This window comes from Protopterus annectens, chromosome 17.part0 (assembly GCF_019279795.1).
Source record: "Protopterus annectens isolate FY-2018-M chromosome 17.part0, PAN1.0, whole genome shotgun sequence".
NCBI classification, from domain to species: domain Eukaryota; kingdom Metazoa; phylum Chordata; order Ceratodontiformes; family Protopteridae; genus Protopterus; species Protopterus annectens.
This window is the reverse complement of record NC_056751.1, coordinates 19,779,097-19,797,250: the sequence shown is the minus strand read 5'-3', so window position 1 is coordinate 19,797,250 and position 18,154 is coordinate 19,779,097. Positions and strand designations below refer to the sequence as shown.

The 18,154-nt window shown below is 43.0% G+C and overlaps 1 protein-coding gene across 1 annotated transcript in view; it reads left to right on the top strand.

The window, feature by feature from the left end:
- Window positions 1–18,154, top strand: part of HELQ (helicase, POLQ like) — a 1,104,576-nt gene that overhangs the window by 846,432 nt on the left and 239,990 nt on the right. The window contains exon 12 of the mRNA XM_044059295.1: window positions 7,789–8,014. Coding sequence (XP_043915230.1) covers window positions 7,789–8,014 — 226 coding nt within the window. The remainder of the gene's footprint in view (window positions 1–7,788; window positions 8,015–18,154) is intronic.

Below are 18,154 nucleotides of genomic sequence, written 5' to 3'. Positions count from 1 at the left end.
GACTTTGTTATTGCAGGATGTGGCCTCTCAGGAGGCAGGTCAGGCTGAAGGGGCTTCTCAGGTTACTGTACTCCCCTCCCTTCCTAGGGTGGTTAGGCCCTCTCCTTCTGTTTCCAAGGCTTCTCCCAGAGGCAGGCCAGGTTTAGCTTCTGTTGGTGTCACTCCTAGTTCTTCAGGATCTGTGCCCAAGAAGCACATGCTTAAAATGGCAGATTTAATTACTTTGATTAGAGGTTCTTTGCCCCCTCCTGATAAGAGGCCTAGGGTGGAACCAGAGTTGGGGAGTTTTGAGCAGGCTTCGGATGTTTCAGAGTCTTCGGCTGAAGACTTGCAGGAGTATTCTCCTTATTCTGATTCTGATGTGGATGATTCTACTCCTTCTGCTTCTCCTCCAGAGGATTTTTCTTTTTCAGAGACTCTTCATTCCATGAGGGAACATTTTAAGTGGGAAGGTCAGGACTTCTCTGATTCCAGGAAAAGGCTTAGGGAATTTTTGCTTTTACCCCAGCATAGGCCTTTGGCTATACCTCCTGTTCTGGATGTTGTGGAAGATGTGTTTGCAGAGGCTTCTCTTAATCCTGATTCTTTGCCTCCTGCTCCTGTTAAACCGGATAGGTATTACAGGGTGCCTGAAGCTCATAAATATCTTTATAAGAGTCCTAGGGCGGACCCAGAAACTGTTAGTCAGGGACCTAAGGGTGTCAAGGCCTCTGTTGTTAAAAATCCGGTTCCTCCAGATAAAGAGGCCAGGGCTTTGGATAGATGGGGAAAGAAAGTCTATACTTCTTCCACCTTAGCTATGAGGGCTTTGAATTGCCAGTTTCACATGTTGAAATATCAAAACTATCTACTTTCTCAATTGAAGTCTAAGGTAGATGCTCTGGAAGGTATTGCGTGTAAAGAATTACAAGATTTGGTACATGTTTCTGAACAGGTGGGTAAGCATTCTTTACAATGTGGTTTTGATGCTGTACAGGCCTCGTCTAGGGTGGCTGCCACTGGGTCATTTCTTCGCAGGCACGCCTGGCTGAGGGATCAGAATTTATCTGACCATGTTAAGGCAAGGATTTTAGATGCTCCTTTACAGTCTGATGTGTTGTTTGGTTCACCTGTGGAGGCAGTCTTAAAGAAAATGGAAGACAAGGCTAAGTCTATGCAGACTGTTAAAGATTTTTTGCAAGTTCAGCCTCCGAAGTTTAGTAGGAATTGGCCTGCTAAGGGGTGGACGTACCCTTCTTATGATTCACAGTCTAGGGGTAGATCTAGGCATGGTAGGGGCAGAGCTTAGGGCTTTTTCAGGCCTAGAACAGGGAGTTCACCTGCACAGTCTTCGGGTGAGGGCAGGGGCCAGTCCTTTCGTAAACAGGCCCAATGACCTACCTTTTCAGCTGCCAGAGCCTTCTCGTCTGGCAGCACCTTTGGGAGGAAGGTTGGCACTCTTCAAGGAAAATTGGAGTTTAATTACCCAAGACAGATGGGTATTGGATATCATACACCAAGGTTACAAGTTTTATTTCCATACCTTGCCTCCTTTCAAAGGCATGCCAGACGTTCCTCCTCAGCAAAGAATAGAGGCTCACAAACAAATTTCTCTGCTGCTTCAAATAGGGGCCATACAGCCGGTCCCTCTGCCAGAACTGGGCCTAGGATTTTACTCTCGCCTGTTCCTAGTACCAAAGAAGGGGAACATGTGGAGACCAATTTTGGATTTATCTATCCTCAACACTTATCTGGACATTCCCAAGTTCAAAATGTTGACGTTACAACAGCTTTTACCTCTGCTGGGCAAAGATCACTGGATGGTAACTCTGGATCTCAAGGAGGCTTACCTTCATGTTCCTATCAGGCTAAGTTGCAGGAAGTATCTGCGCTGGCTGGGACTTCTCATTATCAGTTCTCTGCATTGCCTTTTGGCTTATCTACTGCGCCCAGAGTGTTCACGAAAGTTCTGGCTCCAGTGATAGCTTTCTTCAGGCTAAAAGGAATACAGATCTATCCTTATTTGGACGATTGCCTGATTCTGGCTCAAGGAAGGGACTTAACTTCTTCATCATTTGCAATATGTGATAGCAGTGCTAAGATGCCTGGGGTATTCTGTGAACGAAATAAAGTCCAGTCTAGTACCCTCTCAGGACATGTGCTTTCTGGGTGTGAGACTGAATACAGCATCCCAGATGGCCTTTTTGACCCCGGACAAACAAAAGAATCTTTCCCTTTACTTCCATCAATTGTCTCATCAGGCCAGGCTGACTGCAAGGACAGTCCTTCAAGCCTTGGGGTTCATGGCATCTTGTATTCTGGTGCTTCCCAATGCCAAACTGCATATGAGGAAGCTACAATGGTATCTCAAAAATGTATGGACACAGCACTGCGAGGATATGGACACTGTCCACTGTCATTCAGATAATACCTTGCATTCAAAAGGAATTTTTGTGGTGGGCTCAGGAATGTCACCTAAACAAGGGACTCTCTGTGACCCGGCCAGAGGCGAGTCAGATTCTAACGACAGATGCCTCAGACAAAGCTTGGGGAGCTCATCTAAATGGAAAGTGGATACAAGACACGTGGCCTGCCAGACTACAACATCTACATATCAACTTGAAGGAGATGTTAGCAGTCCAATTTGCATTAATAGCTTTCAAGGATTTACTTCTTCCAGGGCAGGTGTTGATTCTAACAGACAACACAACTGTCATGTGGTACATCAACAAGCAAGGGGGAACACATTCTTATCCTCTATGCAGGCAAGCAATGATTTTGTGGGAGACTGCTCTCAGTTTACAGCTAAATCTTCAGGCAAGGTTTCTGCCGAGCACAGAACTCCTTAGCAGATGTGTTGAGCAGACGAATTATGGATCCCCACGAGTGGAAATTGGATCCTCATGTATTTCAGAAATTGACAGTGTCATGGGGAACTCCAGACATAGATCTGTTCGCTTCTCCACTAAAGTACCAGCTGCCAAAGTTTTGCACAAAAAGGTTTCATCACACAGCCTGGAAAGTGGATGCTCTTTCTTTCAACTGGAGCAATCTTCATGTGTATGCCTTTCCTCCTCTGCCTCTCCTCCCAAAGGTACTCCTAAAGGTCAGACAGGACAAGCCAAAGATGATTTTAATAGCTCCAGATTGGCCTCGACAGCACTGGTACCCATTACTGAGAAGTCTGGTACGGGAACCTCCATGGCCTTTGCCTTCGATTCCACACCTGCTGTCTCAGGAGAACAGTCATTTACTCAATGTCAAACTTCACTCTCTTCACCTAACAGCCTGGCATATTCTGTTTTGAACCCTGGAGGGTCTCAGCTTCCACAGCAAGTTTTGAATGTTATTTTGGAGGCCAGAAGGCCTAGTACAAGGAAAGTGTACGCAGATAAATGGAAGAGATTTTTATTTTGGAGTACAGCAAAGGAATTTGATGTTTCTGAGCCTAATTTAAGTGTGGCTCTTCAATATCTTACTGAGTTACTGGACAAAGGTTTGTCCTTCTCTTCTATTAAGGTTCATGCTGCAGCAATTTCTGCTCACTATGACTGTGACCCACCATTGTTTTCTCATCCTTTGTTCAAGCAATTCCTTAGAGGGGCAAAGAATATAAGACCCCACGTAGAGCTCCTACTCCTGCTTGGGATCTCAATTTTGTGTTGGAGAAACTCACTCTACAACCTTTTGAGCCTGCAGCTACTGCCGAGTTGAAATATTTATCATGGAAGACTGCTTCTTTGTTGGACATTACCTCTGCAAGAAGGGTTTCTGAATTACAGGCCCTTATGGCGTTGAGCCTTTCTTAATTTTCCATAAGGATAGGGTATCTTTATGCACTAATCCTTCCTTTATGCCTAAAGTGGTTTCTAGTGTGGCTTTAAACCAAACTATTCATTTGCCTACTTTTTATGCAAATCCCCAAAATAAAGGGGAAAAGATTTTGCACACTTTAGATGTACACAGGCAGTTGCGATATTATTTGAGCAGAACTAAAGGGTTCAGGCAGTCTCAGCAGTTATTTGTTTCATTTGCTTTGAGTTCTCAGGGCAAGCCTGTGTCAAAACAAACTATTTCTAAGTGGATTGGGTTTTGCATTGCTTTCTGTTATTCCCATCATGGTAAGGAGATTCCAGCTGGGATTAGGCCTCATTCCACTAGGGCTACTGCCATTTCTACAGCTTTTTTAAGGGGGGTGGCAACTAAAGATATTTTGGAGGCAGCTACTTGGAGTTCAGTGCATACTTTCTCTAAGCATTATCACCTTCCACTTTACTCTAAATCTAGGGCTGGTTTTGCCACTGCAGTTTTACAGGGCATTTTGGCAGCTCCTGCTGCTTTGTAGTTTTGCCATCCTCCCTTACCTCTGCTTTGGGATTCTACCCAAGTGTAAGGACTGCAGCAATGTGAGATGAAGAACATAGTACAGTTTTGTACCTACCATAAATGTAGATGTTCGAAGATCCACATTGCTGCAGTCCAATTTACCCTCCCTCCTTCCCCTCTGTAGTTAGAGGTTGTGTGGGTTGGGTTGTAAATATTGTGTATATTGTATATATTGTACATATAATTAGTGCAAGGGTGGTTGGTTGGTTTTTGCTGTCTTTTGGTTTTGACCTTTCTTTTTAGGGTCTTCTGACATCTGGGGCAAGAAAAGACTGAGGATATGACGTCGGTCATGCGCATTTGTACCCTGACGTCCTGATGTCAGTCTTAAGCGCCTTGACCGACGTCAGCCTAATACTTTGATATTCGGGCCAACCGAGGACAGCGGACTACCCAAGTGTAAGGACTGCAGCAATGTGGATCTTCGAACATCTACATTTATGGTAGGTACAAAACTGTACTTTTCGGAACTACAGGCCTTAATGGCAGTACAGCCCTTCCTAATCTTCCATCAAGATAGAATGTCCATGAGAACTAATCCTACATTTATGCCTAAGGTGGTATCCAGAGTGTCTTTAAACCAGGCAATCCACCTACCTACCTTCTTTCCCAATCCACAGAACAGGGGGGAAAGACTGCTGCATACCTTGGATGTACATAGACAGTTACGCTACTACCTGGACAGAACCAAAAGTAACAGAAAAACTGACCAGCTTTTAGTAGCCTATGCAACAGGAAGGGAAGGAAAAGCAATTTCCAAACAGACAATCTCCAAATGGATAGGAAATTGCATAAGATTCTGTTACTCCTACCATGGAAAACCAATTCCACAGAACATAAGACCTCATTCTACAAGGGCTACAGCCACTACCACAGCTTTCTTACGAGGAGTGGCAACCAAGGACATTATTGAGGCGGCTACTTGGACCTCCGTGCATACATTTGCCAAGCATTACAATTTACCTCTATACTCTAGATCCCGAGCAGGGTTTGCCACTGCTGTATTGCAAGGGATCCTAACTACACCATAATTCTTCTTCCTCCTCCCTAGTTTGGCTATGGTATTCTACCCATTTGTTATGACTGCAGATGCATCCTTGAAGGACATAGTACAGTTTTGTACCTACCATAAATGTAGATGTCCGAACAGGATAGCATCTGCAGTCAGGATTACCCACCCTCCTTCCCCTCTGTGGTACTCCTAGGGTATGTACCCTCCTAATAGCTAGCTGGGGGGGGAGTCTCTTATGGTGTATTTGTTTGTATATATGTACATACATGCTTATTTTTGTGTTTGCCTTCTACTATTTTGGAAACATTGGCATTTATCCAAAATTTAGCTTTCCAAGAGGGCAACTGGCATCTGGGGCAAGAAACACTGAGGAAAATGGCGTCAGCTGATGCCTTTATACCCAAAGACCAGCAGAGATGACGTCGGGTGAAGTGCGACATCAGCCGAAGCCGGACCCAGACTTTGGAATCCGGCCGACCGAAGGGCTGCCTGACGACAGGACAACCCATTTGTTATGACTGCAGATGCTATCCTGTTCGGACATCTACATTTATGGTAGGTACAAAACTGTACTTTATCCACCTTTCTGTAGTTAAAGGCTGTCTTTACCTATCATTGATTTGCCCACTTTTAGTTGCTGTAGTTGTTAATGTTTTGATATACAGAATGATGTTTTACTGAAGCTAAATGAGTATGTTTGGATTTTAATTAATTAGTACACTATTAGGAAATAAAGCTAGAAAGTATGTGATGAAGATAAGGACATTAGAGAGGTGAGGTAGAATTCTGAATGCAGCAGACTTTCTTAGTTAATGTCTTCAGGGAATAGACTGTTGCTACATTTGTAAAGAATTATATTTCATCAAAAGGTGAATACATATTTTATTCTCAACTTCTGTTTTCTTAAACTACAGAAATCTAGAAAACATGTATGAAACAGTGCCTTTCCCACGTACCTGCTTCTACATTCTGCTGCCTGATAATTAACATTAGCATTTGAAGTCACACTGCAACTAAACTTCATTTCCAGCCCAAGTATTATTTTTCCATCAGTACCCAGAGCAGAGATTCACATGAAGCAGATTCAGTTGTTCTTCAGGATGACTGGTGTTCTAAAGGACCTGTTCAGAAAGGCATACATGTACTTTGGTTTGATAATTTACCTTTCACAGTAGGTTGATGATAACCCTGTGCTGAGAAGTGGGGATGTGGCTGGATTATGTATAGAAACGGGGATTGATAAAAAATGGGAAATTATTAATAGTTGAAGTTTTATAAACCTTTCATTGCAGGATGGATCTAATTTATTTATTTATTTTATTTCTTTTGTTTACTGGGAAAATCTGACTGTGTAGTCAACATACATAGCCCCTTATTTGAGAAGGCCCAGGGAGAAAAGCTCAAGAAAGTGTACACTAAAAAACTACATGTGAGATAAGAAAAGCAAACTAAAAAAAATATTATGTCAACATATGAATACATACAGTTCATAGAAATACAGTGAATAAGAATAGGTAACAAAAGTAAGGAAAAGTGCTAAAATTTAAAGTGCCAGAGTAAAGGTACTAAGGTTAAAAACAATCTGATCTGAGGACAGCAGCGTTAGGCTTCAAGATGGCAGAGGAATGCATGCACATAGGTTGACATAAAACGTGACAGTTTCCTTGTACATTGAGAAAGCTGTGGTTAAGCTGATGTGATACAGATTGCGCTTGGATATGCTTATTTGTGTTAAATTAAGTTTTAGAAAATACTAGGTTAACACCATTGCAAGGGGTAAGTTATTAGAAAGAGAAGTTTGACATGATTGTCTGATAGGTGATGAAGAGGGAAAGAATGAAGAAAATATAAGATTAAACCTAGTGTTGGGAGGTAGAATCTATTAAGAAAGGATGGGGAGGATAAGAAAGTTATTGACTTCAAGTAAGTAAGAAAATGTAATGTTAATAGGCATGGCCTGTTGTCATAGGCTGTGATAAAAGCAGTAAGGAAGAGATGGGGTAGAGTGAAAGATCTAAGATAAAATGAGAAGGATGTTGAGAAGTATTGTGATGCGAGGTTGGGTGAGGAAGCTGTTTTGGGAGGAAAGGTATTTTGGAACAATAAGGTTGCATGTAATACTTCATTATAGCTTTGGGGGCTGGATATGTTCCTTAACATGACTGGTCTCCTAAAGAACCAGTCATCACTGAGACAGCTTCAGTTCATATCTGTAGATACACCTTTGGAGAAGAGCAGCGCACATGTAAGAGTGAATAACTGCAGTCCATTAAAACTTTGCTTTTGCTGCTATAAGTGTAAGGCATGGGCACATGTTTTCATCTCTTGCCTCATTGGTATATAAATAGTGCCATATTAAAGCTAAAGTGATATCTTTTTACCATTTTTGTTTTGTTTGCCGTTTGTTGCAGATTGTAAGAAGCCCTGAAGAAATCTGCAAGTTCATATATGGCACACTTTTCAGTGTACAGTACCAACAACTGTCAGAAGGCAAGAGTCTGTGGGATATAGTGAAAGATGCTTTAGAATATTTGATTGAAAAATGTCTGATAACAGCTAAAAAAGGCTGTGAGAATGAAGGACAAGAAATTAGCTGTATTCTAGAAATTACACAGCTGGGTCATGCTACCTATAAAGGTAAGACGTTTACATTGATTAAATCAGTCATATCTCTTTTATTTGTTATTGTTTTGCTTACTTCATAATTCTTTCTCTGTTAACCAGGACCTTATACTTGTGACCGGGTTGGTTGTTAGCACTGTATACTGCGAAACAGCAAACTGTACATTTCAGTAATAACATTCATTTATTGGAGTTATTTTACAACTCATTAAGTGGGCTGGTCTGTGACCACACAGGCATGAAAAGTTTCACCAAGAATGGTTTTTCCCCCCACTACTTGTCTGAGCAACAGGAATTAATTACATATTTACACTTGTTGAATAGTGTACAGTACAGTAACATCTTTCAACACATACAAGACAGTTAAAGCCTAACAGACAGTGTAAAGAATACTTGGATAAATTATCCTACTGAAAAGTTAAATCTTTTTTAGCATTCAGAAGGTTGATGTTTGCAGTGTGTCTGAAGCTTATCCTATAACATTGTTCCACATAGAATTTAAACAAGCTTTGAACAGTTGTATTTGTTATAAATTGTTTCCTGTCATAACATGGGCCTGAGACTGGTATAGCTTATTGATATTATGAACTCTTATATGATGTATTTATATGTGTATATATATGTGTGTATACATATATGTACATATGTATCTTATATGATGCATTTGATATTGTCCTCTTGATATGAAGAACAAATTGAATACATCTATACCTGGACGTGGAGTGTATTGGCTAACTGGGACAGAACTTGGAGACGTCTGTGTGTTAAAGGCTTAAGCATGAAGCATGTTCATTTGTTGATATGCCAGGTTATCTGAATTCAGTAGCCTGTATTATTGATACCTTGTGAATCAAGAAATTGAGTTTTGTACAGTTGTCTAATTTTGAACTGAGCTGAAAAGCACTGAATGCATTTTTTCTGGAGCTGATAGTTAACCCTTTGTGTAGAAAGAAGTTCCAAATTGTGAATAGAGGGATTTACATGGAATGCTGTGTACACGTTAATGTCTGTCCTTAGGTAAGGAGCACCAGATCACCTGCACATATGTAGAGTAACTCTTTGATCAGTGCTAGCAGAGATGAAGTGACTGATAAAAAATACAAGAAAGGTAATGGCTTGAATATTAGCCATTGGGAAACTGCAATGCATGGCATTGTTTAATAATATGGTATTGCCATTTTAGACTGTAGCCACTTTGCCAAAATGGTAATCAGTAAGCCATCATGTTGAAACATTGTTGAAACCAAGCTCTTTCAACTGAATAAAAAGTAATTTGTGATCAAAATGCCCTCCTAGAGAATTCCACTGAGTAGACCAGTGTTTATATTTTTAGTCAATCCACCATTTACTATAAGCAGAGTGCTGGGACCTAGTCAGAAGCCCTGATTTTTTTAAATGAAGTAGACAGTTTGTTATGTAGTAACTGGGTAAATGACCTAGGGCCATGTAGCTTTTTCAGAAGGATCTTGGGCATAGAGCAAGAACACTACAGTACAGTACATTAGTAAACGCACATTCATATTTTATATTTGGTGTCAGGTTAGATGTCTACCTGCAGATCATTAGTAGTTACACGTACAAATTAACAATAATGGGTGGGGATCCACATTTAAGTATGTCTTTTTTAAACACCTTTATTAAATTATCACCTAAGACATAGGTAAACATACATTAACAGAAAAGAAAACAATCCATTTCATTTTTTCTTTTAAATACAATATAGACTGTTCATGTTTCACTGTTGCAGTCATCACCTATGGGTTATCCCTACTGTGGCAGCCCTCGGCCGGCCCAAATACCAGAGTCAATGTTTTTGTACACCAGCTGCTGTCGCCTGTAGCCTGACGTCAGGTCGTCAGTACTATAAATGAAGGCAGACCATGTCATTACATCTGTCTTTTTTGCCGTGGAACCCGTAGCAGAAGCAATTTGCACGAGTGCTGGTCGGTCACTACCAGAAGTCAGACTTCAGCAGAAAATATCTACAGCTAAGTACCCCATTGGGAACCCTTTTTTCTTGCTCTAACCGATGTCCAAAAAAGTTAACAATTGTCTTGCCTGTGGAAAGCAGATCCCACACCGAGACTTTCATTCCTGCTGTATCACCTGTTTAGGCCCAGACCATGACGTCCCTTGTTGCTGGTTCTGTGCTCTCTTTAATGCAAAAACCATTCACTGTAGAGCTGTTTTTGTAGACAATTATTTTCATATTCTGTCTTCAAATTCCGATATGGCATCCATCAGCCAACAATCCGCCGATATTCCGAAAAAACATAAAGATAGGGACAGGCCACACAAGGCTAAGCCTTCTGACGATGCATACTACCGCTAAACAAGTCATCACTTCTCCAGAATTCAGTGAGGTGCTTTCGCAGCCCCTGATGCCCGACTCGCTTTCTACACAGGCCTCTGCCGAAACCCTTTCAGAGTGTGGTATGCCGCAGAAATCCAGTTTGTCTTCCGAGCCTTTGGCTGTCTCTGCCTCGGTTAGGTCCGGAGCTGCGAAACAGGCACTGGCTTCCAAGAAGACTGTTCGCACTACCGATTCCACAGAAAAAACAATGTCTTCTCTTCCGACTACCGTTTCTCAGAGACTGATGGATTCTTTCAGGCCTCAAAGCCAGGCCACTCCTAAGAAATCTGCTTCAAGCCAGCATCTTGCTGCTGCTCCGCCATCCCAAACTCAAATGCTTAAAATGGTGGAAGATCTCATCTCCCTTATCCGAGGTACTCAAGCCCCACCCCTAAAAGGAAAAGGCTTCCTTCTCTAGAAATTTTGACAGACCAAGAGTCTGAGGAATCTGATTATTCTGGTTTTGAAGAGGAACAACATCCCTTAACAGTTTGAGGATTCAGGTGCAGAGGAATCCATCCCCTCTGCCTCCCCTCCAGAGGACCTTTCCTTCAGGGAAACCCTCCACTCCGTCAGGGAGCATTTTCAGTGGGAATCCCAGGACTACCCACAGTCAAAGAAACAACTTAGAGAGTTTCTGGACCTGCCACTGCACAGACCCCTGGCCATCCCTCCTATTCTAGAAGTGGTGGATGATGTTTTCCTTGAATCCAGTTTAGCCCCTGATGCCCTGCCTCCTGCTCCAGCTAAACCTGACAGGTACTACAGAGTACTGGATTCTCACAAATACCTGTACAAGAACCCTGCTGCAGACCCTGAGGTCATTACACAGGGACCCATAGGAGCTAAGACTAGTGCTGCCAAGAATCCTCTTCCTTCTGACAAAGACTCCAAAGCTCTGGACAGATGGGGTAAGAAAGTATACACATCTGCAACCTTGGCTATCAGAGCACTCGATTGTCAGTTCCATATGTTAAAATATCAACAACACACCTTGGATCAAATAGAAGAAGATTGCTACCTCTCCTGACGGTGCCAACTCAAAAGAGCTGGCAGAATTACTTCAGTCTGCTGGTCAAGTGGCCAAGCACGCATTACAATGTGGATATGACGCCCAACAAGCCTCTAACAGGGCAGCAGTGACAGGATCTGTTATTAGAAGACATGCATGGATGAAGTAACAACCTCTCCCTGATCATGTCAAGTCTACGCTTATTGATGCACCCCAAGATAAGAAACACCTGTTTGGGGAAAAAGCAGAAGAGGTGCTTAAAAAGATGGAAGACAAAGTAAAATCTATGCAAACAGTTAAAGATTTCTTTCAAGTTCAACCGCCCAGATTCAGCAGAAACATCCCCTCTAATAACTGGGCCATCCCTGCACCCAGCAAACAAGGTCAAAGTAAGCCCCGCAGGGACAGGACATCTAGGCCCCTATCCCAGGGCCAGCAAAGAAGCAAACAATGGACCACTTCTGCCTCTAAGGCAGGGAGTTCTAAGCCAATCTTCTATGGTAAACACTCACAATGACTCCCCCTCCCCCCTGCCCTCCTTTCACTCATCTAAAACTAGGAGGAAGGCTCACCCTCTTCAAGGACAATTTGGTCTCTATAACCAAGGACCAATGGGTATTAAAAATAATTTCTCAGGGATGCAGATTCTCTTTCAGCGAACTCCCCAAACCAGTGGGCAGAGGCATTAAAACAGGTAAAAACACTAATATCCCAGGGGGCAGTAGAACCTGTCCCTCCGGATCAAACAGGAAGAGGTTTTTACTTCAAACTATTCCTTGTTCCCAGAAAAGAGGGCACTTGGTGCCCCATCCTGGATCTATCCAAATTGAACACATCCTTGGTGGTCCCCAGATTCAAAATGCTAACCTTTTAGCAGCTCCTGCCTATGCTCACACAAAATGCCTGGCTGGTGGCGCTAGACCTAAAAGATGCCTACCTCCACATCCCCATCCGGGAATTGTGCAGAAAATTCCTCTGCTTCAGAGCAGGCTATCAGCACTTTCAGTTCTCTGCATTGCCCTTTGGCTTATCTACTGCTCCCAGAGTATTCACCAAATGGTTGGCTCTGGCTGTAGCAGTCTGCAGGCAGAGAAATATACAGATTTAACCTTACCTGTACGACTGCCTCATTTAGGTGAACAAGAAAGAAAAGTTGCTCCAGGATCTTCTCTTTGTCAAAAAACTCCTAACTTCCCTTGGGTTCGCCATCAACGAGAAAAAAATCAAAGCAAAACCCTACCAGTAAAATTAATTTCCTGGGAGCTGTGCTAGACAAAGAAACCCTAATGGCCTTCCTTTCTCCAGAAAAGCAGAGCATCCTTCCTCTGTACTTCACCCAGCTGGCTTCCAGAAATCACCTCACTGCGGGAAGGTCCTGGGATATATAGCATCTTGCATTCTTCTGCCAGGCTGTACATGTGAAAGCTTCAGTGGTACTTAAAGAACTTTTGGTGTCAGCACTCTCAGTCCCTAGAGACCTCTCTCCCACTGATTCCTTGCATAAGGGACAAATTTCTCTGGTGGGCAGGGGCCTGTGCCACAAACAAGGGTCTTCCCTTCATCTTCCACCCTTCTGGCCAGACCATCACCACAGATGCCTCAGACATAGCTTGGGGCACTCCACCTAGCAGACAGGTGTACCCAAGGGCTTTAGAATGCCCAGCAACTTCACTTGCACATCAACCAGAAAGAAATGATGGCAGTGCAAAACGCTCTAACTTTCTTCCAACCCCATCTCAGGCCAGGGGTCCTCCTTATAAAAACAGACAACGCCACAGTAATGTGGTACATCAACAAGCAGGAGGGCACCCAATCTTACCCCCTGTGCAGGTTACCCATGAGTCTGTGGCTTACAGCCACCTCCATGGGGCTACACCTGATTGCCCAATACTTACCAGGGATCAACAACACACTGGCAGGCCACCTAAGTAGAAACTTACTGGACCCCCATGAATGGCAGCTCCACAGAGAAATCTTTCTGTAAATCTTCCAGGAGTGGGGGACCCCAGAGGTGGACCTCTTTGCCTCGCGCCTCAACCACCAACTGCACAAGTTTTGTACCAGGGAGTATTGCCTCCGAGCTGGGAAGGTGGATGCCTTGACCTTCCCCTGGAGCTCCCTCTTTGTGTACGCATACCCTCCTCTGTCCCTTATTCCCAAGGTGCTGATCAAAATAAGAGAGGAGAGACCAAAGGCCATCCTCATAGTTCCAGATTGGCCCAGACAGCATTGGTACCCCTTACTATGCAGTCTGACCTTACAGCCCTCAAAACTGCTTCCCCTACATTCATGACCCAGGAGAGGGGGAAGTTACTGCACCCAGAACTACAGAGACTCAAACTTTCAGCATGACTCGTACACTAAAAGCTAGCAAGAAGTCACTGTTAAACAAACAGGTCCTGGACATCATCACAGAGGTCAGAAGGCCCAGCACAAGAAAATCTTATGCTGGAAAATGGAAAATTCTGCTCCTGGAAACAATCAAAAGGGGGCAGTACCTCCCAACCTTCTATCCTTCTCATCCTGGATTACTTTGCAGAGTTGCTCAATAGTGGCCTCTCCTTCTCCTCTATTAAAATCCATGCCTCGGCCATTTCTGCCTATTATGATTCAGATCCACCCCTCTTCCCTCACCCTTTGATTAAGCAATTCCTCAGAGGGGCTTCTAATATCAGGCCACCCAGAAGACCTCCTATTCCTCCCTGGGACCTGAATTATGTGTTAGGGAAACTAACCTTACCTCCTTTCGAACCTGCCGGCTTAACAGAATTGAAATACCTTTCCTGGAAGACTGCCTTCTTACTAGCTATCACCTCAGCTAGAAGGGTCTCAGAACTTAAAGCTCTCATGGCTGTTGAGCCCTTCATAATTTTCCATGCAGACAGAGTCTCCCTGAGGACTAATCCCTCCTTCATGCCCAAGGTGGTATCTGACGTGACCCTTAACCAGGCTATATATCTTCCCACCTTCTTTCCCAACCCTCAAAACAAGGGGGAAAGAATTCTACACTCACTAGACATGCACAGATAACTCAGATACTGTCTGGACCACCCTAAACCATTCAGAAAGACTGACCAGCTTCTGGTAAGCTTTGCCCCAGGGGCAGAGGGGAAGCCCATCTCCAAACAAACCATTTCCAAATGGATCTCACCGTGATTCCATTTTTGCTGCAGACTACATGGGAAACCTATCCCTAAGTTGTTCCGTACCCACTCCACTAGGGCAACCTCCATTTCCACTGCCTTCCTCAGAGGAGTACCTACCAGGGACATTTTGGAAGTGGCCAGCTGGACCTCTGTCCATACCTTTACAAAGCATTTCCAAATACCTCTCTTTGTTAAGTCTAAGGCAGGGTTTGCCTTTGCAATTCTGCAGGGCCTCCTGACCCCTACCTAGGACTCTACCTATCCTTCCACTCTCTACCTCAGCTTTGGTAACCCTCCCACAGGTGATGACTGCAACAGTGAAACACTAAGAACATAGTACAGTTGTGTACACTTACCTTAAATGTAGATGTTCGAGTATATTCACTGTTGCAGTCTTGGTTTCCCTCCCTCCATCCCCCCCTTTCACTTCTTCCCCTAGTGGGACACATGCTTCCCAAGGTGGCTCTTTGCCAGCAGAACCACTTCTCTCTTTTCCCTTGTGCTTCTGATGGATTAGGGCAATTAAAACTGATGTAATGACATTGGCTGCCTTGCTTTATAGTACTGACAACCTGACGTCAGACTACAGGTGACAGCAGCCGTCGCACAAAAACATTGACTCTGGTATTCGGGCCGGCTGAGGGCTACCACAGCAGGGATAACCCACAGGTGATAACTGCAACAGTGAATACACTCGAACATCTACATTTATGGTAAGTGCACACAACTGTACTTTGCATACATTTTTTCTACTATCATCAATCTTATATTCCCAAAAAATTGCTGAATTCCTGCTTTCTCTTAAACCTCACTCCTCTTCCACCTCCTGAGCATTATTATGCATGTATTGTTCCCACAATTTCCATTTACTTCTATGAAATTTGCTCTTCCCTTTTCTAAAGATCCCTCTTCCAGTTTTATCTCTTTTATAGTACTCAATATCTCACACTGGTGTAGATTTTGATTTCCATTTTCTAGTAATTGCTTTTTTGGCAGCCAACAGAATTGGACTTAATAAGGCCTTACTATGTCTAGGGAATTCAGATCCCGTATCCCAGCTCAAAACAATCATTTCCTTATTTGCAGCCACTTGCTCACCCAGTATTTCTGATAGAGTACTCCATAGAGAATTTTTAAAATCTGCCAACTCATTACACTTCCAAAACATATGGTCCCAGTTACCTCTTTCTAATCCATCACACTTCCGACGTTAGCTATCTACCTGAAGAAAAATTCTTTGAACCTTTAAATATACTTTTTCCAGAATTTTTGCCAAGTAATCTGGTCAGAGATAGCCTAGAAGTCCTCATGGATACAGTCATTTAGATTTTTAGGTTGATATTGCACAGTGACACATTTCCAGGCCTTTGTGCTGTGTTGTTTATCTGATAAGACACGGTATGTTTAGCGAGTCAGCTGAACAATTTTGGGTGTATTGCTAGTGACGTTGCTTTTTTTCCAGCTAACTTCAAAATATTTTTTTATTTTGAATCTTAAGGTGGATCAAAAGTAGAAACTGGGAACAGATATTGCTGATTGAAGGGAATTCAGAGGATGCCTAAAAACTCTGGACTACTGCTATTAAAATGTCTTTTTAAGAAAAATTACTTAAAGTTTTCCTTAAAATAAATTTTTTTAACAAAGTATTTTGTAAAGGTATTAAATCTTGACACAAGTAATGTCAACTAAAGCAGAGTTTTTAAACAAGTTTACATTGCATTTATTTTATATAGATTTTATATGAAATTTGCATTTACAGCTGATCTTTGTAGTTTAAGCGATGGTGTGCCTGTTCTTTTTAAACTACTGTATAGTCTTAATTGGTTTTTGTATCTCATTAGTGCCTTTAGGATATTTAAATGAAATGAACCATTTGTTATGTATTCTGCTGAAGTCCACATTGTGCTGTGGATGAAGGTGCTTAATCAATGGTTATTTTATTCCTATTAAAGTGTGTTTTTACATATACGTGAACGAGACTTTTTTTTTTCATCAGAGGAACTTTGTACAAACATCTTGGCGTTGCTCTGGGACATTTTTATTGAGTTGTTTAGTTGGAGGAATGTTTATATTTTAACTTTGTTTATTCTTATGTTTATAATTTGCCTCAACACAAGTCCTCATTGCACTTCTGTGACATTTGTGTATAAATCTGCAACTTTCTTGTCAGACTGTAGCAAATCTATGAGCCGCAAGTAAACCTTATAAAACTTGTTTTTTATTCAGTGATGTGTTAGCCAGGCCGTAGAATGTGAACTGTGTCTCTGTGATGTGATTGAGAAAGTTTGGAACTGTGCTTGCAACTCAGTTCCTCTGGGAAGTACAGAAACTGTATATACAATATAAAATGTGTAACCACTTTGTAAAAATTTAACTGTTTTGATGATGTTCATTGTGCATACAGCTGCAGTAATCACAGATGGGTTTTCTGCCGTCAGGCGGGTCCTCGGTCGGCCGAATTCCAAAGTCTAGGTCCGGCGTCGGTTGCTGTCGCTTTCTTTCCTGATGTCAGTGAGGCAGGGGTATACAAGACACAGCCGATGCCATTTTCTTCAGTCTTTTTTGCCGCGTGGTGCCCGAAGCAGAAGCAGTTCGCAAGTGCCGGTTGGCCAGCTCCTGAATTTATGAAAAATTGGAAACCGAAGTCTTCATTAACGCTAAGTACCCCGTTGGGAAAACATTTCTTGCCTCAGACCGATGTCAGAAGAAGTTAACAATTGTATTTCTTGTGGGAAGCAAATACCGCATAAGGATTTCCATTCCCTCTGCATACCTTGATGTTCATCGTGCATACAGCTGCAGTAATCACAGATGGGTTCTGTGCCGTCAGGCGGGTCCTCGGTCGGCCGAATTCCAAAGTCTAGGTCTGGCGTCGGTTGCTGTCGCTTTCCTTCCTGACGTCAGTGAGGCAGGGGTATATAAGACACAGCCGACGCCATTTTCTTCAGTCTTTTTTGCCGCGCGGTGCCCGAAGCAGAAGCAGTTCGCAAGTGCCGGTCGGCCAGCTCCTGAATTTACGAAAAATTGGAAACAAAGTCTTCATTAAAGCTAAGTACCCCATTGGGGAAACTTTTCTTTCCTCAGACCGATGTCAGAAAAAGTTAACAATTGTATTTCTTGTGGGAAGCAAATACCGCATAATGATTTCCATTCCCTCTGCATACCCTGTTTAGGCCCAGACCACGACGTCTCGGGCTGTCACTTTTGCGCTACTTTCAATAAACGCACTATTAAGCGTCGGGCGGAGTTCACCCAACACTTTTTTGGTAAAGCCTTTGATTATAAAATGTCATCGGAGACTCCGACTACCGTTTTTCCCAAAAAACGCAAGGACAAGGACCGACACGCAAGGCCCCGCGGTCCCCACCGAAACCACGCTAAAACCGGTTACACGTGGTCCGGTTCTCAGCGAGACGCCTATGCAGTCCTAGACTACCAACGACACTTCTTTGGCGGTGTCTTCTGTAACCGAGACCGCAGGTACCTCGGCCCATACCCAGACTACAACCACCAAAGCCACTGTGAACATTGAGCCTCCTAATGTGGACAGGTCCACTTCCACCCATGGTGTCTTTAGACCCTCATCTTCCTTTTCCATTAAGGCCTTTACTAAGTCCAAATCAGCCAGGCATCCCAAGAGGCCT